This window comes from Primulina tabacum, chromosome 12 (assembly GCF_025594145.1).
Source record: "Primulina tabacum isolate GXHZ01 chromosome 12, ASM2559414v2, whole genome shotgun sequence".
In the NCBI taxonomy this organism is placed as follows: Eukaryota; Viridiplantae; Streptophyta; class Magnoliopsida; order Lamiales; family Gesneriaceae; genus Primulina; species Primulina tabacum.
Window position 1 is genome coordinate 35,696,897 of NC_134561.1, and position 24,294 is coordinate 35,721,190.

The 24,294-nt window shown below is 35.8% G+C and overlaps 2 protein-coding genes across 4 annotated transcripts; both read right to left on the reverse strand.

Annotated features, from left to right (window-relative positions):
* Positions 1 to 324: 324 nt before the first annotated feature.
* On the reverse strand, positions 325 to 12,577 carry LOC142520092 (uncharacterized). Of its 2 annotated transcripts, XM_075623061.1 has the most exons (16): positions 12,404 to 12,577; positions 10,622 to 11,132; positions 10,442 to 10,527; positions 9,819 to 9,973; positions 9,403 to 9,467; positions 9,047 to 9,241; positions 8,611 to 8,665; positions 7,937 to 8,140; positions 7,678 to 7,811; positions 7,247 to 7,436; positions 7,112 to 7,171; positions 6,779 to 7,036; positions 1,655 to 1,913; positions 1,371 to 1,576; positions 1,206 to 1,256; positions 325 to 1,000 (listed from the first exon to the last, which is right to left on the reverse strand). In XM_075623061.1, the coding sequence occupies exons 2-16, from the start codon at positions 10,879 to 10,881 to the stop codon at positions 710 to 712; spliced, it is 2,469 nt and encodes an 822-aa protein (XP_075479176.1). In that variant the 5' UTR covers positions 10,882 to 11,132; positions 12,404 to 12,577; the 3' UTR covers positions 325 to 709. The 2 variants fall into 2 exon arrangements, with proteins under 2 accessions (XP_075479176.1, XP_075479177.1); XM_075623062.1 differs by lacking the exons at positions 10,622 to 11,132; positions 12,404 to 12,577 and having other exon boundaries at positions 9,819 to 9,985; positions 10,442 to 10,521.
* A 6,794-nt stretch (positions 12,578 to 19,371) lies between these two features.
* Positions 19,372 to 24,294, reverse strand: LOC142520525 (anaphase-promoting complex subunit 8-like). 2 transcript variants are annotated; one of them, XM_075623534.1, is made up of 5 exons: positions 23,978 to 24,294; positions 23,535 to 23,865; positions 20,045 to 21,295; positions 19,872 to 19,961; positions 19,372 to 19,771 (listed from the first exon to the last, which is right to left on the reverse strand). In XM_075623534.1, exons 1-4 carry the CDS (start codon positions 24,061 to 24,063, stop codon positions 19,890 to 19,892), a joined length of 1,740 nt encoding a protein of 579 aa, XP_075479649.1. In that variant the 5' UTR covers positions 24,064 to 24,294; the 3' UTR covers positions 19,372 to 19,771; positions 19,872 to 19,889. The 2 variants fall into 2 exon arrangements, with proteins under 2 accessions (XP_075479649.1, XP_075479648.1); XM_075623533.1 differs by having other exon boundaries at positions 19,372 to 19,789.

Here is a 24,294-nt window from a genome sequence, read left to right on the forward strand (position 1 = left end):
AAAAGCTAATTTGAATCGATGATATATATTTATATACACACACATATATAGTACTGGGATTCAGTTATTTGAGATCACAAAAATCTTTTTGAACTCAATTTAACTTATGAAAAAATATTATATTTTTATATTAAAAATATTATTTTTTATCGACTTATTTCAAATATAGATCCATTGATTCAATAAATTTTATTCTCTTTCAAATTTAGCAAATTATGTAGAACCTAGTTACAACAATTGAACATGCAAAAAGAAAAGAATTCGAAACTATGTTCCTGCATAAAAAATTTCAAAAACAAAGTCATATAAAAAATGTATAGATCATCCCAAGAACTGCGAAGCTTTACATTAAATTAACAGTACCATTATCCATATGTGTGATATTGATCATAGAAATTTTATCTCAGTTAAGTGATCATATATCATGCTTAGATATAAGATAAAAAAATTCATTGCCTGCCATATAAATGGAAGCTCGTCTACCTCAACCAGCAAGCAGCATATAATTTACATCAGAGGCCGACTCTGTTGCCCGCACCTGCACGTCGTCCATAGCTACCAGTATATGGGATTATGTAACTTCCCCGGGAGTCGCGCGCCATCCCAAGATCAATAGATACTTTCGTCCCTCGTAGTAAAAATTGGAGGTTGGATGGTACCGAGTACAGGCTCCATTGTTCCAAGTGTGTTTTTATTATTAACCGTGTGATCAAATAAACAAATCAGGGAACGACCACATTATAAACCTTGCAAAGATGTCAGTCTCCAAGAACTCGATATGAGCAGCTCGTCCAATTATGGTATTCAAGTTCCGTCCTTGGAGAGAGATGTCGAAGTTGACGTCACAACGCATGAAGACACGGTGCTCAGAAGATGGGGCTCGTATTTGGTCCAAGCAATCGTTCAGCATCTCCAGGAATATTTTGCCCTTTTTGGAGTAGTCTCCTGAAGATGCAGGGCACATTTCAATCCTAGCTGAATGGTATGGAACATAGCCATCCTACAAACATGAAACAAGCCGGATTGTTATCTGTACTGTATGAACAATGTGGTTTCGGGAATACAAAAATTGCAGAATGATTGGCAATGCCAATATAAGAATCTGGTTTGTTAAAGTTTAAAACACGGTCCTCGGATAGGTTTTTTTCTCAAATACGTTACCAAGGATCCAATAACGAACTTGATTGAGTAGGATGTGAACTAACCTGCGGTGAAGACAATAGAATAATGCTTTTGAAGTTTTCCAAGGTCTTTTGCTGAGAAACAAGAGAGAGAATTACGAACCTTTAGCCCAAACTTAAAATGATAGGACAATCTGTCAAATGGCAACTAAAAGATGTAAATGCGGAAAGTAAGAGCTCAACCAGTACCTTGCAGAGTTTGTACAAGAAGGTGTTTTGGAGATCAGGATCGTCAGTAAAAGTCAGTTGATGAATGCACTGTGTGCCCTTGAGCTTCTTCAAGAGCCACAAACCCCCATTAAATAAAGAGTTCGAACTATAAAGATAACCAAGATGTGGACCAGAGACAGAAAGATACGTATGCAGGTATCTCAAATAAGGTTCCATAATGCTCTCTGCACGAGTAAATATGACAATCAGCAATGAGCATTACGCAGATTATAAGGTGCTGGTCTTTTGAGCCAGAGTTAAACCTGATAGCGCAGTTCTCAATATGATGTTTCCAATGGAATGTCCAACAAAACTAAGCTTGATGGTTCTTAAGACTCCAGATCTAGACACCTTATCCATCTTCTTTTTTATAAAAGATACGACTTCTTGTGCAAGCCTTTGTCCCATTTCTCTAAAATCTCCAGATGTTTTCTCCTCATTAATCTCTGACATAAGAAACTCAGCCTTTGGGTCTATTAGAAGCCACTGATTTCTGACGAGCCGTAAATCCAAATGATGTCCCTGCAAATAGTATGAACCTTTCCAACCAATTAATATTTACCATGCTTCTGGAATGGCATAGAATTGTAATGCAAGACGACGTAATGCAAGATGTAACATGAAATAATTTTCCTTCTTAAGAAGTCAAAACATGTAACATTATGACAATTCAAACCGACATTTAAAGAAGTTAACTCCATAATACAGAAATCTTTTATATTGTAACCTTTACGGTCATTAGCCAGTGTACAACATCTACCAAATAACAGGACAACTACGTTGCAATCAATATATACATCTGATTGATAAATTAGCCAACACAATCATAGAACTCTCGAAAATAGAACCTAAAATCCTCAATCCCAAGGAACATATGTTTGTCACAAGAACACCAGATTCCGGAATCTACCGTAGTACCGTTCAGTGCATTATAGGAAATTTTCATATCACATACATGCTGGAATACATAAATAGCTTGATTCAGCTTCAGCGCTACTCCTCACTACAACATTTTGTTTTTTACTCCTCCAAGTGACTAGGTTTTCCCACAAAAAAGTTCAGTACCCTGAAGTTGATCTTTTGTCAGTGGTTGATCCAGCCCAATGAGCGTCTGTAAATTACTCCACTAATCACTCTTCTGAATAGTAATCCTTTCCCTGGAGTGTTCTTTAAGCATCTCAAGATTTTGTAAACATCTTCCAAGTTTTCCTCATAAGGCGAATGCATGAATTGGCTCATCATACTCACTGCGAAGGCAATATCAGGTCGTGTGTTAGAAAGATAAATTAATTTTCCCACCAATCGTGTATATCTCCCTATATCAACATGAGTTCCTTCAATCACATTTCCCAATTTCAAGTTTGCATCTATAAGAATATCACTAGTCTGCATCCACTCATCCTAGTTTCTTCAAGTAGATCCAGGATATACTTACTCCGTGAGACAGATAGCTGACTTGTTGTCAAAGAACAGTTACATAGGCTTTTCTACTTCTATTTTCAATTCTTCGAGGACCATATTAAGCCATAGTAATCCAAAAACTCCATTCACCATAGCTTGATTCAGCTTCAGCACTACTCCTCACTACAACATTTTGTTTTTTACTCCTCCAAGTGACTAGGTTTTCCCACAAAAAAGTTCAGTACCCTGAAGTTGATCTTTTGTCTGTGGTTGATCCAGCCCAATAAGAGTCTGTAAATTACTACACTAATCACTCTTCTTGGATAGTAATCCTTTCCCTCGAGTGTTCTTTAAGTATCTCAAGATTTTGTAGACAACTTCCAAGTTTTCCTCGTAAGGCAAGTGCATGAATTGGCTCACCATACTCACTGCGAAGGCAATATCAGGTCGTGTGTTAGAAAGATAAATTTGTTTTCCCACCAATCGTGTATATCTCCCGGTATCAGCATGAGTTCCTTCAATCACATTTCCCAATTTCAAGTTTGGATCTATAGGAGTATCACTAGTCTGCACCCACTCATCCTAGTTTCTTCAATTAGATCCCGGATACACTTTCTCTGTGAGACGGATATACTATTTTTCCATCTGACAACTTCCACTTCCAGGAAATAATGCAAGGGACCGAAGTCCTCGACCTCAAACTCTGATGCAAGACTTCATTTCATTCTTGTTATTTCACTATTGCTTCATGCTAAAATTATGTCATCAACAAACACAATTAGGACCGCCACATTTCCACCCTTGGTGAGCTTCACAAACATTGTATGATCTGATTGTCCCCAAGTATGGCCTTGTTTTTTTACCGACCTGGAAAAAATTTCAAACCTTGCTCGTGGGGATTGTTCTAGTCCAAGTAGTGACTCTTTTAATTTGCAAATTCTTCTTCCAAATTGATCCTCAAACCAGGGAGAGCATTCATATATACTTCCTCTTCCAATTCTCCATTGAAAAGCATTTTTTACATCCAATTGGTGTAGGGGTCAATCCAGGTTCGCAGTTAAAGAGAGTAAGATTCTACTATATTCAGATTTGCCACATGAGCAAAAGTTTCTTGATAATCAATCTCATATGTTTGAGTAAATCCCTTTGCAACAAGTCTGGCTTTATATCGCTCCAGTGAACCATCAGAGTTGAGTTTCATGTTAAATACCCATTTGCAGCCTATTGTTTGCTTTCCTCTTGGCAACCAAAATATCTCCCATGTTTCATTCTTTTTTAAGGCGTGCATTTTCTCAAGAACAGCCTTCTTCCAATGTGGAACAGTTAGAGCCTCCTGTATAGACTTAAGAACATCCACACTGTGTAACTGGGAGATAAAGCTGGAATAGGACTTAGAAATATTCTTGTAGGATACATGGTTATATAATGGATGATGAGTACATGATCTAATGCCCTTTCCAAGGGACGATGGGGAGATCTAGAGATGGCTCAGACCCATTACCTGGACTTGGAGGAATTGTGACATCAGATTCTTTTCTCGGTTCTGACTCATGGTTGTGTGGGATCATTGGATCTTTCCCGCTCTGAGGTTGTCTTCTCGCGTAGACTTGACCAAACAGGCGCTCATTGTCACTCCTTGTTGCGGTGTCACTCTCAATGGTCGAACCTAACTCTGGTGTTTTTGTTGGTGGCTCTAGACTCAGTTTTATCACATCAGAAGGGCTTCTATTAAGAGAATCAAAGCTAAGAAACGAGTCATCAAGTATATTTCCCCCTGAAGAGGAGTAAAACTGGCTTGAGACTCAAAGAAAGTTACATCCATTGACACGAGTCATCAAGTATATCAAATATGACAGACTTGGGTTTCCTAATCTAGGATGCCTTAACATTATATCATCGGTACTTGGATTTGGTTCAATGCTGGATTGTTGGGCTTGTTTATGTGAGTCAGACTTCTCAAAGTAGTAGAGTCCACCTTTCTCCCTAGCACTGCCAATCATCACCCCCAAGTCCAAATTCTGAAATTTACGCAAATTTTGTGAGAATTTATCACGACAGTTAAGTTCTCTAGTTAACTGGCCGATCGACAGTAAGTTATAAGAAAGATTAGGGACGTGGAGAATGTTGTGCACAATCAATTTTTTTGAAATAGTGATGGATCATTTTCCTGCAATTGAGGATAAAAAGCAATCGGCTATCTTTATTTTTTTGTTTCCTTCACATGGGGTATAAGATAAAAATAATCTAGATGAACATGTCATGTGGTTGATTGCTCCTGAATCTATTATCTATAGATCATCAAATAAGATAGATATATGTAAGGCTCTATGTTGGAAGACGTTACCTTGTTGGGCTAATGAACTAGAGGATGACACAGAAGTTGGTTTTGAGAACTGTGTAGATAGGAAAAGTGTATACAATTGGTCTAATTTTTCTTAACTAAAAGCAGGTGTTCAAGAGGTACCCTAGTTTCTTCTCCATATTCAGTTTGATTTGATATAAAACTCTCGGCCCTTTAGCTTTGGAAACCTCGGCTTCCAATTTTGTGGTTTGCCATGCAGTTCCTAGCAAGTCTCTTGTGCGTGATTCAGTTTATGACAGTGCTCACACTTGATTCTTTCCCCTTTCTGCAATTGTCTAGGCTTCAGGTAGTTGGTTGTGTTTTTGGACGCCAAGGCTGACACTTCAATTGCAGGCACAGGCTTTCCACTCAACATTACCCGACGTCTACCCTCTTTTCTTCTTACTTCTGCAAAAAATTTGCAAGGGATGGAAGGGGGTTCCCCAGAATTCTGCCAGGAATATCATCAAACTCTCGATTTAGTCCAGCAAGAAACACATACACGATCATTTTCCATCCGCTTTTGGTATTTTATATTGTAATTCTTGCATTCCCAAGATTATTCATAACACAAGTCTAGTTCCCGCCATAGTGCTCACATCTCATTGTACCAATCGATTACATTTCTTTCCCCATGCTTGGAATCCCACGACCTTGTTTTTAGCTCAAAAATATGGGAGGAATTCTCCAAATCAGAATATGTCTCCCTCATAGCATCCCAAACGTCCTTTGCAGTAGGTTTTCCCTATGAAGGTTCAGTGGTCAAACTTCTATGAGCTCCACTTTAATCTGTCTTCTCTTGTTCCTTCGTTTCTCCTGTCAAGTATACTAGCCTTCGCCATTATCAATTTAACGGATTCGCCCCATTCCAGAAAATTTTTCCATTCGATTTATTAATGGTGAGCTGGACCGATGAGTGTTCAAGCCCATTAGGGTACATGTCTTGTGATTCCCGGCCCACAACGTCTCTATGGACTTCCGAACTCGGTTCTTTTTTTTTTTTTTTTGATAAGAAACTTAAATTTATTATCAGTTCTTCTTTTGACCCAAACATTATCACTCTTGTTCAGGGTCAGCTAGATGTCGGATTTGTTGCCCAAACGCAGTTGGTTGCCTCTTCACCGGGAATCAAGGGCGTCAAATTTTGCCCAGACACAGCGTTATCAAATGCTTACGGCTCTGATACCATGTGAACAGAAAGAATACTTGGAAGATATGCACATAAGAGTGAAGAACATTGTTTCAGTGGTATGAATAATATTGTTCTTATCCTCATTATTATATACACAACTATCAATCCTAATTTAAGCTACAGAATATTGATTTTCCTTTATTATTATCTACACAGTAAGAACAAGATATTCTCAAATAATCTAGTACAATTAACTTATTTTGTTTCTCTTTTCTCTACACATAGTCTAAGAAATTTAAGGAGCCGACAAACGAAGTAACAATCATGCTGAGTTTTGAAAATGAGTCTCTCGTACTGTGTCTTTTTTTGTGTTAATTCTTGGGAGAATCAAGTATCTATCACAACTTCATAAAAGTTGAGTGAACACATTAGAGCACAAATTTCAAGCAGAAAAGCAAATAGCATGTCGTGACATAATAAACATATATATCTTATAGGCAAAATAGAACATGCCTGGAAGCCATGGACAAATATTACGATCTTCAGAGTCCGACCATTTTGGCGAATGCTGGTAGCATTCGATAACTTGTCAGTATGGTCAGGCCCATACCCACCAATCAAGCTATTTGTATCTTTCTGTTCCAGTTGACTGAAATAAGAATTTCCACTTGTTGAACGTAAAGGTGCACTAACAACTCGTTCAACTATGACAATAGGGATGCGTGATGGATCTCCAAATATATGCATGTCTTGAATAGACCGATTGTTGATCTGCAGAGGAGCAGTACCAGCTCAAGTTTAGGACAACTAAAGGGGAACTATGTGGCACTGTCTAGGAGAACTCACCCTCATTTGTGCAATACTTCGCCTATGAAGCTCCGCTCTCATAGCTGCAGTATTTGCAGGCTGCACAAAAAACTGATTTAAATAGCTAGATAAAAAAATGATCTGAAAATCGACTAAAAGTGTTGGGACGATTACATCGCTAGTTAACTTCCGTAAAACTGGCGCTTTACCACGTAATACATTATAAGAGGATTCATCTACCACACTGCTAATATACTGGTGAGGCATCTCGACCTTAGTGTAAACCATCCAGATTGACCATTCAGCTTTCCGATCACTGGCCCACTTGTTACGAAGAAATTCAAGAATCTTCTTTATGTTAGCCCTGAAAGAGAAAAGTATCAGTACTACCTCTAAAAAATCACAAGGTGAATCAGATAGATAAAAAATTTCAAGAGCATTTTTCAAAATAGAATAGCTCTTACATCTTTCAATAAGCACTCTAACTAAGGGTGAGAGGGAGGAGAGTCATGATAAGGACAAAAAATAGAAGACAAACATAGAAACAAGAATATCACAAAGATGCATCCATGTTGTTAGAAAAAGATCAGAGGATAAAAACAAACCTGTGAAAGTTCAAAAATATACTCCATAAGTAGAACATTTGATTGCCGATGGAATCAAATACCCTCAGTAGTTTATCCTCAGATAATGAATGGAGAAAAACATCAGTCTGAATATCAACTTCACCATTTGGTTTCTGTTCAAGGAATAAAAGCACCATTCTTGACAAGGTTGCAGAAGAAAACAAAATACGAAAAAAATTTAATAGGCACAAAAGGAAAACCAAAGCAACAAAATGAATCGGCAAGATGAACAAAGCACCTCAGATACATTGCCATGTTTACTTGAAACTACTGTTAAAACTTCAGCACCGGGCATTGTCGAATCTGATGTTGGAGTGAAACCAAACAACTCATTAGAAGTAATATGTTTTATATCAATTGGTTGATTGATAGCATTGCTGATCTTTTGAAACTCTTCTGTTAGTATGTCACGGGCACTTGATAATGCCTTAACAAGAATAACCTGTTAAAAAAACGAAACAACTCACCAACACCAACAAATGCAAGGTAGTAGAAATTGAGGATGGTTCTGACTTCCAAGGCAACCCAAAATATTACAAAAAAAACTTTGTATCTAGATGTGAAACAAAAATACAACAAATTAGATAATGAATCGTCTAGATCACAAGTTATCAGAAGCATCCACATATAGAATTGATCATGGACATATAAATGAAGCCACTATCTAAGTCCGACAATTGTATGTTTAATGCTAAAAACACATCAGATTTAGGCTCATGACACATATGATATAATCATACATTATATCAACAGTTGTACTTATTTCAAATTAATGAACTATCGAGGACAATGAAAAGAAGCCTGATGTGCGATGGGAAAAATGAGCGAATAAAAAATTCAACAATAAATTATCCAATTTTTGAGGAGCCAAGTAGAATTTTCAGCAAAACAGAGAGCCCAGAAGATACATACATGCTTGGACTTATTATTCTCTCCAATAATATCTTCTTCATTAGCTCGAGGGTCACTGAAAGACACAAAACAACTTCAATGAAATACATTTAGAAAACAAAAGATAATAACAATAAAAATAATGATAAACAGTTGATAAAACAATAATCACTTGTATCACAATCAATATTGATATCATCATAAGCAAAACTAACCCAAGTTGATCTTATTGTGATCTATGTCGGATTTCCTACCATATTTATCCCCAATGTGTTTTCTCATTGATCATTGTATTAGGAACCAAGAGGTATTAATAAGAATTATAATACTTAGAGCACCTTTCTCGTGGATGCAAGCCTCCTTGGTAGAGGTACGTGGATCTTGTGTTATATGTGTACTCTTCAGTATCTTCCAACAATTCAAAATTTAAACTCAAAAAATGGAAATTGTAACAAACCTGGGTACCTTCAGCGAGGAAGTGTAAACCCCATTTTTCAGCAGGCAGCCATGCACACTTACATCAACTAATGCAGCATGAAAAGCATCGAAATGAACTGGGCAATAAGCATGCAACCCCAAAAGTGCTTTAGGAGGGAGTCGAAATTCATGTATGGCAGCAGGGCATGAGTCCAAACAAGCCTGAATATTGTACCTGCAAATGTTTAAATAAAATTACTACAATCAAGAACATTAAATTTACTGAACTTTTGATATACTGGCCCACTAGAGAAAGTGGAAAACAAAAAATAGAGTACATTAAGAAGAACATTATCTTATGAACAACAACGTAAACAAGAATTTTATCTGGTTTACCTGTTCTCCAACACGGGAGAGTACAAAAGTTCAAACTTCAGAATAACAGCAGATGAGGATGGACCCTGACAATAAAAATATCCATTAAGTTGGCAGGATAAATACACATACTCACTCGAACTTGAATTTATGTTTGTGTTCAAACAAAAATAAAAGCAGGCATACTGCTTTCCCAAGTCAATCTCTTAAAAAGCTATATCAGAAAGGACCTTCACCAGTTTACATGTTCTACCCAACACCTAAGTTATATAGGCGTGTGTTCGCTACTAGCATCAGTTATTAAATGCATTGATTCTTATTTAATTTTCATCGTCCACTCAAAGGATCAATTCCTAAAAGTTTGATTCAGAAATAGGCATATTCTTTACATAAACAATGTGCTGCATGAAAATACTAGCACAAAGGATAAAAATTACCTCAAGACTGCTAAGAGATAAGTTAAAAGAGACCATCATTGACAAAAGAATATCCTGCCTCGCGTATCTGATTCGAAAAGGCTGTGTTGAAAAGCTGTGGTCAGTGTCATCAATTCTCCAGACTCCATACACATCTTCAGATCCCACATCAGGAGCTGTTCATAAAACTGAAAATTCATAAGTCTCTCCAACTCTTAGACATGCAAAAGAGTGGGTGATCAGTTAACATTACAACTTTGGTTGAAAAAGCTTCTGAGAGAGAAACAACTAGCAAATAAAGAAAGAAGTGTGGGATGGTTAAAAATATCTACTTCCACAAGGTGTGAAAGTTAATTCCGGAAACAATATACTGGCAGCACTCAGAATGAAAAATGACACTATCTGGCCAGGAATTTGTCTGTGGTCTCAGCATCAAGTAAATAGGGTTGCAATACGAAACGACAAGCATCAAAATGAGTTTGTGTACAATAGATCCCTTTGTTGGGAAATAATGTGCTGCTTTTTTCTTTTTATCCAATTTCATAATTTGGAACAATAATGGTTAGCAGAACAACAAATAGCAGGATAATGGTACAACTTAACAAATAGGCTTTTGACAAATGAACAAGTTCAAGGATAATTACCTTCATATTGAACAACTCTTGCTGGAGTTCCCAGAGAACCATGTTCACTATCTTCCCATCTCATCGTAATGCGAATTTGATACCATCTAATAAACAAATAAATATGAAGGGAACGCCTATGTTCAACCAACACAGCAAGCACACTCAATCGAATGGCAACAAAACTAATATTACGCTTACCCTTGCTGAAATAAATCAAGGTTGTGAAACCGATGAATATAAACAGCAACCTCATAAACAGCCTCCAGCATTGGTAGTTTAAAATTTTCACTGTTAGGCTTGAGATTGTTCGGCTTCACTGATTGTTTCTTTTGTTGCTCAGGCAAGTGTACAAGGGGGAAAGGCTTTACATCAGCACTGTTCAAGCGCTTGGGATTCAAAGATGTTGATTTATTAAAACCAGTAACAAACCATTTGAGACGTTGAAGTAACAATGACATTTATGATGAATCCTCTTCACACTTATAATTTGCATCCCTCCAATTCCTCGGGCCAAAACACTAATCTTTAATCAAACCAGGTTCAGCTTTTAAGGAAGAGGGATTGCAAAATTTCGACAGCATGGAAGTTTTGGGATTGATTTAGGCACTGGTGAAGAATACTTGCGGGAATTGATTCCAGAAATTGGTCAGGAAAACTTTCCGGTAGAAGTAGATCCCGTGCAAAAACCAACCCTTGCACCAAAGAAGTTCTACAACATGAAATACCATTAATCATAATCAAGAATATGAAAGACGGTTAATATCTAATTTGATATTTGCAAGGCAGCAATGAGTCGATGACACTGTTCTTGGTCATTCAGCGTCAGGAAACAAGCATCACATAAAATGAATAGAATGAATAATACAAAATCAGTAAATCCAGATTTCAGAGCGTTTTCTCCAAACATTTGAACTAGGACGGAACATTGGAAAATTTTGACACAAATATGATATTTCAATACGCTTGCAAGAAGACTTCGAAAATTCCAATTTAAATTGGGACTTCGAAACATATTGATATATACATTATAATCTCCGAGATTAAATTTTTCAAAAACAACTGGGAAAGAACTGAATAGTAGTTCCAATAAAAAGCAGGGCTGAATTACAAATAATCATAAAAATATAGTACATGTTGACACATTACAAGATTTCAGGTTGCTTTTCTCAAGAGCATTGCATCATTAATAATGCCTCGATAAACAAAAATCATGAGGATGAAATCACTTTTGCTTTTCTGAAAAATAATCGTCATCTATAGGATGGCAGAATTTAAAGAGTTCAGAGTTTAAATCAAATTTTTATACAATTAAGCTTCAAACCACTACTCTCTTATTGTTGCCAAGCAGAATAACCCTGGAAATATTGCAAAGATCTCGAGTTTGTAAGCTGTCCTACAAACAAAAAAAAGGAAGGAAAGAAATAAGGAAAAACGCGCACTCATATTTCTACAAAGACGGTCTTTTTGGAGCATCCGAGCCAGTAGAATCTTTGATAATTTGAGTTTCAATAGCATTGTACATCTTCATTGATGAATTACACTTCGATAATAACCCTAATAAACATATAATTTTCTTTTATAAAATTATTAGGTTTTATTGATTTTACTTCTCCTCTAACTGTGACTCCTCAAAGAATACGCGTTGAAGGACTTAAATGAACTTAAGTTTCTCCAAAATATAAACACTCAGAAAACCTAAAACCACATTGAAACAAGACTACCGCTTTGAATCATACATAATAAGCCCAATATCCATTTAATTTCATCAAAAAAAGGAATTTTATACAAAACCCAAAAAATCCATACGAAGAAAAATTATAAATTGGAATGAACAAACTAACCCATGAGCGGCAAAAAACTCAAATAAGAATAAATGAACACAGACAAAACCCTATCGCGAGAAATACATAGATAGTCACAGGGGCATTGTATCCACATCCATTAATGTAGCATTGGGGTCTTGGAAATAAGATGCTAAACCTGGAAATTGGGGTTTCAGTTCACCCAAAATCGAGCGGTCAATTGGCAGTGTCAGTGACTCGACGGCTGGTAAACTAGATCGTTAATCTCGTGGAGACAGCGACGGCGTGGGAAAGGAAACGGCAATTAGCGGCGGGACAGAGCAAAGGACAGGGGGGAAGACACGGAATTTAATTATATTATATTATACATTCTATATATAAAGCAAATAAAAAATAATATTTTGGCTGCTGTTTATTATTAGGTAACTTAGTAAAAAATGGTAATTTTATACTTTTAATTTGATATATTTTATATTTTATTTATACAATTTGTCAAAATTTATTTTCATTAACTAATTTGAATTTTTTTTGTTTGTCATTTTCTGGTCAAAAATCACTAACTCTTCCGAATATTTTTTTTTATCTAACATCGATATTTTTATACGTAGTTCGTGTAGCGGGGATAAATTCATATTACATACATCGAAATAAAATTAAAGGAGAAAAACAAAGCAAAACGACACTTGTTTCAAAATGAGAGGAAAAAACTTGTTGTTTCTCTGTATTTTTGTTTAGATATAATTTAATGTGTATAATATAAGTTTTATTATTGCTACATGCTCCATGTAGGAGAATATCAGTTCCAAATAAATAATATTTAATAAATTTAGTGGTTTTGGGTGAAAAAATTTGAAAACAACAAAAATCTAGTTAGTGAATGAAACAAACATTAACAAGTTATAAAACTAAAGCAAAATATAGACAAACCTACTACATAACAAAAATTGCAATTTTTCCTAACATGGTACAGTACAGGGACAAAATTCATTTTTCAACAGGGAGATCCGGAGCCGCTACTCGTAGGTGTACACTGGATAAACTCTTGGGATGAACGCTGTAACTTGCACATCATGTAGCCTGGTAAACCATGTTAGAAAAACCTTGTATGACTTGCTCATTTTCTTAATTTGAGGAGTGTTTGTTGTTGTTTGATTTCGAACTGGCATCACATGCCTAAAAGTGATCTTAATATCTATCACAGGGTTTGCAACTCATCCTAGATTAATGTTATATTTTCATTATAATAAAAAAGATGTATGTTGAACAATCTAATTTGAATCTTTAAATTCTATTATTTTCTAAGCTAAGATTAATTTCAACATAAAAAAAAAAGTTATGAAGGGTAGTTAAAACTATTCTCTATATTTCTCTATTATACATATTTATTTAATATTATGCATAAGGTATAATATAAAAATTTCTATCTATTTTCCAATGAAGGTATAATTGTGAAGGCAGAAGAACACAACCAAACACATATTTATTTTCTATCTATTCATGTGATATAGAGTAGGTCTCACATGAGTTTTTTTTAGTATAAATATGTAATTTTGGAATTTATTATTTAAGTAAAATAAGAAATATGATGTTCAACCATCTCTATGTATAGATTGATTGTATTTTTAAAATTTTGAATATATTATTAAATTTTACTTCTCACTGACAAAATACACTTTCATAATGTTCAGTTTTCCAGCATAAACGAGAGTCAATAATGAAAAAATAACTGATTGAATTAGTTTTTTTTTTTTAAAATATATATATATATAAACTCAAATTGATATTCATTTGAGTGAATATTTTCAGGCTCGAACTTTATTTGAGTAATTGAAGGTTGAACTTACAAGTTCGATTTTATTGAATATTTATTGAGTTTGAACTCGATCTAGTCGGTATGTTTAGAAAAATGTTTCTCCACTTTTAAGAAATCAGTCGTTAGATCTATTACTATTGGCTCATCTCTAGCCCAAATGAAAGACAAGCCCATCAAAGGCCCAGGTATCTTCCTATAAATACCAGGTTTGATTGTTCAGTTATTCATTCACTATATTGTTTTCAGCAGGACCCTTAGCTGCTCCCCCCATATATCCTCAGTCTCTGACTTGAGCGTCGGAGGGGCTACGCCAGGACACCCTCCTGGCCCCCTCCTAACGATCTTATTTGTGATTTCAGGCTCAAGATAATTTCAAAGCCCGCGTCTGGACTAGTGACACTTTCTGGAATCGGACCCTAAATTTTCCGTGAGTACCAGTCATTGAAGTCAAGTTTAGGTCTAGCTTTAGAAAATATTTTAATGAACTATTTGCAAACAATTTGATTCCATTTTTTTTCTTTGAATTATATTAATGGTTTATTACAATTGGATTTCGAATATGATATATTATCTTTTATTTTCACTACTTTTTTTTATTTGGAGACTTTGATTTGATAGGCAAGACTATAAGCAAACGACTCAATGAATTTTAGAAACCTATTACAAAGTAAATTTTTTCGATTAAAAATAATATTCGATCATAAATGTTTTTAGCTATGGCATATGTAACATTAGCTATGAATACTTATTAAATAAGTAACATAAAAATTTCCTTCAAATTTTTTAAAATTCATGGTGATATATAAATTAAATAACATATATATAATTTTTGACGTGTTTAAATTTAATTTTAGTTTGAAATGTACTTTTTGAATATACATATCCAAAGTTATATATTGCACTTATTTTTTTATATGTAGATGATAATTTTGAGCATGAACAACTAGACTACTATTTTGAGGAAAACACAAAAGACACAACTAAAGGGCATCCCGGCTAATTATCGGACGTAAAATGAAGTATTAATTGATTACACGTATTTGTTTCAACTAACGTTTGACTCGATTAATACAAAAGATTATAGTTATAAATCATTTTGTTATCTAGATATATTGATTTATCGTGTTTATATTATAATTTTTCAGTCGTCTCGTCTCATGTACCAAACTATACGTCAGAAATAATGTTATTTTCTTAAGCTATACATATGTTAGCTGCATAATTATGGAATCTAATCTACTTTCACTATGCAGTCTACAAGTTTTCTTTGTATTGTCTTGTCCTATTTTTGGTCAACTAAATTCAGATATTTAAGACTGAAAATGACTTTTATATTAAATTTTTTTTAATGAATTTAGCATTTATCCAACCCAAATTAACACATGATGGCATTGTTGTGTTATTTTTTTTAGTATTTGTACTCGTATAAATTTATTATTGTATCATTATTAAATAATATATTTATTATAAGAATAATAACAAAAAGTACGATCCTATAATAATAACGGAGTATTATTAATATTAATAAAAATGTAGATAATGATCATAATAGCAATAATTGTATAATATAATATCATATTTTAAAAAATAATTATAACATTCATAAATGTAGAAATAAATATATATTTTAAAAAATAAATACGAACAATAATTTTAATATTATCACAACAAATAATACGATTACAAAAAAATTACTAAAATTAACTTCTGAGACCCGTTCATATGGAATTGACGACAAAATCAAAGAACAATATTATAACACGACAATATTATAAAATATTATAATAACATAACATTACATAATAAATTTGTTTTAATATTAATATAAGATAAAATAATTATATGCTTGTGTACGCAAATTAGGAGAAAAAATAATAATATTGTTTCCTCACAAAAAAACCAAAAAAATTATGAAAGAGTAAGTGAATATATTGTGCGAAATGTATATGATTCGGCCTCCAATAATTAGCAAAATTATGTGCTAGCATGGAGTTCGTCCGCTCAGAATCTGTGGTCCACTGCCACGATTTAAAGAAAAATAAAAAATATATAAAATAATATAAATCTGGATTTGTCTGCTGCTAGTTTTGGAAATTTTCTAAGACTGCACTGTTTTTACAAATTATTTTATTTTTATATTATTTTTAAAAAACAGATTTGAGTTCCTTAAATTTAAAATATTAGGTGGATTCTTTGGTGGAAAAAAATAGGTGCCAAAAAGAACTGAGAGTTGAGTTTTTCATAAGACGGTTTTGTGGATTCATATTTATGAGATACGTTGATGTTGATTTGATTCATGTTTATAGTGAAAAATAATATTTTTAACATAAAAAATAATATTTTTTCATAAATCGGATGGAAGATCCGTCTAACAAAATCGACTTGTAAGATGTTTTATATATTATTTGTTCAGATCATATATATATATATATATGTGTGTGTGTGTGTGTATTATATATACACAAAACGTATGTACATGCGTATTTAAATGACACATTGCCCACATTAATATTTAGTAGAATCCAATATTAGAATTTAAGCCTGAACAGATGATGTATTGTCCATGTACTACCGCTGCTGTCGGAATCCTGGAATCCCCTCCCACAAGGTACCAGATCCCAAGATTTCCACACAAATACGGAGCACGATGTTCTTTAGGAATACCCTCATCTTCTCCCTGCAATCACCCCCTTCTTTCCTCCTTTTCAACCTTATCCAGAGACTCTTTAATCAGTGGACACGAAGTCTCCAAGATTCCACGTCCTCCATTCCTGGAAACACTGGTGTTAATGGATTTGGACCCTGCTACAGCAAAGCTCGCAATCGGATTCTTGGGCCCGTTTTTCTCTGCATTCGGGTTCCTGTTCGTTTTGAGGATAGTCATGTCTTGGTATCCCAAGTTGCCTGTCGAGAAGTTCCCTTACGTTGTGGCTTATGCTCCTACAGAGCCACTTCTTGTTCAGACAAGGAAGTTGATTCCACCTCTCGGTGGAGTTGATGTCACCCCCGTTGTCTGGTTTGGATTGGTCAGTTTCCTTAGTGAGATATTGGTCGGCCCGCAGGGGCTTCTTGTTCTCTTGTCTCAACAGCAGGTTTAGAGTTCATTTAGGTGCGTACACGACGTGCAATTTTGAATGGAACTTTGTGCTATCTTTGCTGTGCTTTTGTTACTTGTGTATATCTTTTGTGTTTACTTTTGTTTTCTCTTTTCAAGTTATGCATGAAATCAGGATGATTTCCATGGCCTAGCATTGATATAGAAATCTAAGCATAGTGATAAACAAAATCAAGAATTTTCAGTAAATGCATAGAATAATAGGTAGCCATTAGACAAGAATACTAGTTATAAATTAGTTATTCTCAATCCGTGAAGCATCGCTACGTAGTCCCATCCCGGGCAACTACTACTGGATTTTGTATTGCTCAATCACTGCGAAGGCTATAGTAATCGTTGTTGTTCATTGGATTCCAACATTTGAGGGCCTTTTCGAGCATATGAAGCTGCTCAGTTTCATAGCACTGACAACCGAGAATCATTTGGTTGCAAGAACACTGTATTTTTAAAATAAAGAAGTGTCACCTTGGCAGGTTTATTGAGACCTTGTCCAATTTGTGACGCCCCGAGACGGGGGTTGGTTGACACCGGCGTTGCTCTCAAATTTACATTCGAAAACAACAAGCCTCAGAGTACAGAATTCAGAAACTAGTCTTTTATTCATAATACGAAATAAATCAATTGTCTGTTACAACTCGAATACTGATGTTTTACAGCGGAAATGTAAAACCAGACATAACATTGTCTTAACAGATATAGCGGAATTAACATAACATAAACTGAGAATAATAATCTTCTTCACCAGCCCCAGAATTGGATCTGCTCTTTTTCTTCTAATATTTCTTCCTCGTTCTTATCTGAGATATGTTTGGTGGGTGAGTGATATGATTGTCACTCAGTAAGCAGGGGCGGGAATAACTCACTAGTTTTCGAAATCGTTTTCAACAGAAACAGTAATACAATAATATACAGAAGACTCGTATTTTCATAACAGAAATCAGAATTCAGAATTTACATGTTTCAGATCAGAAATCAGAATTAATAAGCACTGAGCACGTTAGTGAATTTCATGGCTAAACTGATATCAGTCCCCTATATGTTCTCTCCTCTAAGGGGTGAGGCCAGAATCATAATCAGAATTCAGAAATGTTCAGAATATATATTCCTACCATTAGTTCACTAGGGAGTTTCAGTGCTTCAAATCATATATCAAAAATCAAACATACAGAAACTGAACTTTAAAACAGAATTATCAAACGGATTTCAAGATATTTATATATAAGCCCACTTACTGTAATTTGCTAAAAGTGTTTCGGTTGAAGTCTGAAATTCTGCTTGCCTCTCTACTGGATTTAACAGCTCGAAAATAGGCACTCTCTTAGCTCTAATTTCAAGTGATAATCACAAGATTTGTGTAACCCAATTCAGAGGTTGAGGGTGCTATTTATAGGCCCAAAGTCTGACTGTTAGCCTCCCAAATAAATGGCCATAATCTGCCATTAACAGCCTTTATTCCATGTTAAATGATTCAGTTACAACTCATAAGCTGAATCAGTAACTGTCTGCTGGAATTCGCTCTTCTGCTGCTGGATTCTGTCTGCTGGATTTTGTCTGCTGGAAAATATCATCTTCTGAAATATGAGTTGCTGCTGGAATTGTTAGCTTCTGCTGAAATTTGCTAGCTGCTGCTACTGCTGGAATTTCAGGTTCTCACACAATTGGAGATCAAGCTTTCTCACATCTTTCCCGAAAAAACTTGATGCTACCAAAACCATGTCTTCCAACAACGAAGTCCTTTACATTGCAGCAAAATCTTGGTTCAGCTCCTTCCTTTGCAGCTAACTCCTGGAATTGTGGCTCCGTGGAATAATCAGAGTGGCGAAGCTTAGGCATCAGTGCCTCAATGCACTCCATGCTCGAACACAATAGCAGCTTCGCCAGCTCTATGGCTTCCTAGAGATCTCCTTTATTTGTTGAACGATCATCAAGGACTACATTAGTTTTTGAATTCCTTTTGACAGAATTAACTAGTTAAGCTGAAGTTTGACCAGATAGCCACTTAAGTACATAAGAACGCAGAAAATTTTGTACAAAAGATAAGAAGTCTAAGGACATTCCAGGCAGTCAATAATGGATAAAATTTGAAGTAATTTTGGAGCATTCTGTGCTTCTTGTTCTTTTGCCTCATCAACAGGTTTAGGTTTCATTTGTGATTTGTCTCAAGTGTCAACATCTTTTCAATGGCATTGTATTGATATAGAAATCTATGAATTAGGAATAAGCAAAATCAGATTTTTCAAAGGATGCACATAATTATAGGTAGCAAGTACACAAGGATTCTTTAAGGTTTATGGTACATTTCCATGGGAGAAATTGTGAATTTTTACAGACAAAAACATAGGCCTCGAAAGGCAGTGTATTCTGATGCTTACAGTCTTACAATAACGATATCACAAATAAACTAATACGGAAAGAGAACCAAATAGCAACATTTGATAGACACGCCATTGTTGTCAGTTGAATGAAGTATGTGAAGTCCTTGGCTTTCTGATGTGTTCCTGTAATCTGGTACTCATCAGGTTCATATCCTCGGTTCAAGATTCATGAAATTCTCTCGGACGGAGTTTGAAACAAAGGATATGGTTTGAGTTGGAAGGGCGGATATCAGGTTACTCCATCTGATAAAGATTTCAAATCTGTTGATATAGAAAAATATCATTAAATAGTAGAAAATAAATTGCAAACACATGGATTTGACAATCATCAAAGCAGCCTCACCGCTTAAATTTAAGTAATTTAAGGAGGGAAGTGCTCGACATCCCTCGAGTATCTTATTCCTCGAAGAAGATTCTTTGCAGTCTCTTTCTCCTGCACACAGAAGCGATGGTGCAATGAGAATCAGAATTCACACTACCCACGTAACATAAAGCACACAATCTAATATAACTTACTGGCCCAGTATAGTCAAGAAGACGAGCACAATAAAGTTCTGCTTCATCAAATTTCTCCTGGTTTTTACAATGTTGAGCAAGAAACATCAATGCTTCGACCATATTTGGCCCTTCCCTCTCTTCAGCCTCCATTCTCTCCAAATCCTTCTTGTAATAAAATGCCGCCTCTTCGGTATGTCCAAGTTCACAGTGAAGCTTTGCCAACTGGTGGAGAGCAATGGCTTCCCTGTCATTGCAATTCGCTGCTCGTTTATAACATTTGATGGCTTCTTCGAGCATATGAAGTTGCTCGGTTTCATAGCACTGAGCCATTGCAATCCACAAGCGAGAATCATTTGGCTGCAAGAACACTGATTTTTTAAAATAATGAAGTGCATAAAAGGGCATTCCCATCATTTCATATGCCTGGCCTAATCCATACCAAGCTCTAAAGTCACAACAATTTATATCTACCGCCCTTCGATAGGCATCAATTGCAGCTGAGGTGTTCTTCATCTCCACGTACTCGTGACCCATAAGAGTCCATGCTGATAAGTAATTCTTATTCAGCTTAAGAGCCCTACGGAAATACACAACCGACTTTTCATGCTGCCCTTTCAAACTGTAATAGTTTCCAATTATGCAACATGACTCAGGTCGGTATTTATCAGTCAAGAACACACGGTGGGCTAGATAACTCAACGCAGAGAAACATTCCTTGGCATAGAGCACATTGGAATACATATCCATATCTTCAATCCTATAAGGATCGTTTCTTAAGAGTTCTTCGAATATAATTTCCACCTGTTCGAACTCCCTGAGATTATATTGAGCTTTAGCTATTTGAGCTTGTATGTAATTGCTGCAAGTGAAAGTTCCTTGTAAATATTCATACTTTGCCAAGGATTCGTTAAGCATCCGGAGTTCTTGGTAAGCACTGGCAAGGAAAAAGTCCTTCATCCAGTGATTATTGAGATTAAGACTATTTAATGCCTCACTTGTGGTACACAAGACTTGTAGCTCAGACCAAGCACTCCAGTTCCAAGGGTAGTTATTCACAGACTCAGCAAGCACAGACCTAGCGATATTCTCACTGCCTTTCTCCTTGAGGACAAGTCCATACACATAGAGACCAAAAGGGTCAATTGTTCCATTTTTATGCAGTGTTGACAGTTCTTTCTCAAGAGAAACCAGTTCTCGGTTCACAGCATCACTCTTGCCCAAAGGTCCCTCGAGTTCTATCATCTCTTCTTCTTTTCGTTTTTCTCCGGCCTTCATCAAGAAAAGGAAGTGAATAAAATTTAATTATGCCTTTGTGGAAGATAAAATATGCGAAACTTTTTGTAAGATGATACAGCTCATGAAGCCACAATGCACATTTAATAATGGGAAAAGAGGATCACTTGTACGCAATGCCCAGTACCACAAACAGCTGGAAATTGCCATCATAACTATGCAGGTTAGAATCACATAGAGAAATAGACCTAACACCAAAGGCCCATATGCTTGCTCCAAATTGTTTCTGTTCATGGGTTACAATAGATACCAGTTACACGGCTAAAATCTCATAGCAAAATCAACATTTTGTATGCCTCTTCTCCATGTTGAGTAAACATGTAATCAAAATCATGCCACCACTTTAATTCGGAAAAAAAAGAAAGAAAAGATAATGCCACCACTGTTTAAATTTCAGATAACCGGACCTATTACATGGTGAATCAGAAATCTAACAGTCAATGTTCACTAATGGACTTCTTGTGATTTCACCAATCAGCCATGAGTTAGAAACTTATTTATGATGGGCACAGATACATATTAAGAATGAGGGGGAGGGGGAGGGGGAGGGAGGGGGCAAGATAGAGAGATATAACTAGTGGTCCCCTGCTCAACCACATAATAACTAGAAGAATTTACTTTTTCCCAAATCTCACAGATCATTTTGGTCAATAGGAGCACAAACCGAAGAGTGCCAAAGCAAAATCTTATGGCTGGGTTTGTGTTCCTTCCTTTGCATAATGGGATCCTATTTTAATGCTCGAGTACCGATGTCAAAATTTAGCACCCCGAGCATGAGTATCTATATATAATCTTTTTTATGCAAAGAATTGCTAATTCTAACCATATGGGACATTGATAGATAGTCGCATGAGCAACTTGCACATAAATTCCACGTGCAAAACTCTTCTGGTTTTTAAAATAGAAATGAGCTTTCTTGGTCTCACTACTTACAGTAGTTGTTTTGAGGTACCTTTCAAAATCTTCTTGTTTAGCACTTTTTTGCCATAATTTACAGGGATTTCTTGTTCCCACTTTCCAGTTTTTCCCCCCCGGAAATTTATGTTCTCAGGATTTTAACACAATCTCATATTGCATCAAATAGTGTTGCTGGTTATAGGCGTTTATTGCAGCATGAATGTGCAACAAGATAAGAGAAAAGTACACAAATATTCACAATAAGACGATTGATGTTGTTATCTACCCTTGTTTGTATAACATTAATCATGAGTCCAAAAATCAAAAGTTTCTATTATTTCCTCTCCGTGTGAATCTTCAATCATATGTTTGTCTATTTGTATTTAGCTATTAATCAAAATGTTCAAGCGGACCATCGAAGGAATACATGTTCGCTAACCATTGACGCAAAATGAAGCACAAGTCTCGAACTACTTGCTGTAGCTCCAGTAAAAGCATTGTTACCTCCTCCGTCCTTTCACACAGGAAAGATAAGTAACAGAAAAAAAGTCAATTTCCTATGCTTTACAGAAGACAATTGATTAGTTCATCCAAAGTGATGATTTTGGAACCCAATGAAGTGCTCAAATCAGAAGAGATCTTCACTACTCATACATATTCAATTCTCTTCTGATTCAATAGTAAAAATGTAATAAGTTATTGCAAGGCTGATATTTCCACTGAAAGTCTCATGAGATAAATTGATCCACAAACCACATATCTGCACAGAAAGAAACAGATCTAAATGCCGAGTCATTTAACCTAAGCATTGACCGGCCAAACAATCCTATTTACACCCAGAACATGCTGGAGGGTACCTTCAGAAAATCGAATGCTTATGTTGTGTCGTTCTGCCACAATCTAAGAAACAAAACTACCCTTCCACTTGCATTTTATTCAAAAAATCTGTTGATGCTAAAATGAAGTAGAATAAGGGATAAAAGACAAGTATTCATTTCCAGAGCATCTCAATTTATAGCAAGATCTGAATAGGCTAAATCGACCCATAAGGATACTAAATTAAGAAATACAACACACTCAAGTTGACAATACTAAACCTTGAGATTCATTGGGCGAGCATTAGAAAACCAGTCATGAGCCACCCCTAGACTAGTTGCTCAAAATCTGAAAGATGAGGAATTGCAAATGGATAATTCAATTTTCTTCATTTTCCAAAAATTTTGAACTATTAGTTCAAGCAACAGCCAGAGTTCAATCAGCCAACATGTAAACCAACAGCGAAATACAAATATATCCCACATCTAAGTCAGAAACCAACCAAATATAGAGAGTAGAAGCACAAGAATACTGCTTTCTTCCCAGTCTGATCTCGTAGCACATGAGCAGCCCTCCTATACTCCTTGCAGTCAAAGTAAGACTTTGCCAGCAGATAAATATCACCGTCAATCGGATCATAATCATACTCTTCCATCCCCATCATTGTCGGTGTGGCAACATATGACATCCCGGCAGAAGGGGTGGTCGATGAATCTCCGGCATTAGTGCTGCGGAAGCGACGACGGATGCTGGAGCTGCCACGCTGGAATCTGGTATGTGACGGGGTGTGCTTTGAAGGGTCTTGTTCTATTCCCATCAATTGCTCCGCTGCCCTGAAGAAATCAAGAATCATAAAAACCAGAAAGAAAAGGCTGGGCCTTTTAACTAATCGGACAATCCTTTAATGGAAAAAAGATGGGTTTTTCAAGTGGTTAAAAGCTTTACCATTTGGAAGCTGTGTACAGGCCACGGTCACTGAGGTGTCGGACGGCGGCGCGAAGCTCAGTACGGCAGGTTTCTTTAGAGGACATTGTTCAGGAGAATTTCACTTCCCGTCCTGTATTAATTCTTCACATTACTTTCTCTCACTCGATGCGTGTGTTCGGAGAGATTTATTTTTCGTGTGAAAAGAAGGTTGTTGGGTTTCAAAGGTGAAGCTCAGATAGTGAAATTTGAATTCGAGACGGAAAGTAAAGGAGGATGAAAGGGTTGGATTCTATCTACGTCGCCGTCTTTCGCGGTGGTTTCAATATACCATCTCG

Excerpts from the sequence above, each read along its gene's own strand:
- LOC142520092 (XM_075623061.1), bottom strand. The coding sequence starts at position 10,881 with ATGTCATTGTTACTTCAACGTCTCAAATGGTTTGTTACTGGTTTTAAT. Across the intron at positions 7,437-7,677 it reads ATATTTTTGAACTTTCACAG|GGCTAACATAAAGAAGATTC; the intron begins GTTTGTTTTTAT and ends TTTCTCTTTCAG. Across the intron at positions 1,914-6,778 it reads TATTTGTCCATGGCTTCCAG|GGACATCATTTGGATTTACG; the intron begins GCATGTTCTATT and ends TACTATTTGCAG.
- LOC142520525 (XM_075623534.1), bottom strand. The coding sequence starts at position 24,063 with ATGTCCTCTAAAGAAACCTGCCGTACTGAGCTTCGCGCCGCCGTCCGA. Across the intron at positions 23,866-23,977 it reads CTGTACACAGCTTCCAAATG|GGCAGCGGAGCAATTGATGG; the intron begins GTAAAGCTTTTA and ends TGATTTCTTCAG. Across the intron at positions 19,962-20,044 it reads TTCTTGACTATACTGGGCCA|GAGAAAGAGACTGCAAAGAA; the intron begins GTAAGTTATATT and ends TTCTGTGTGCAG.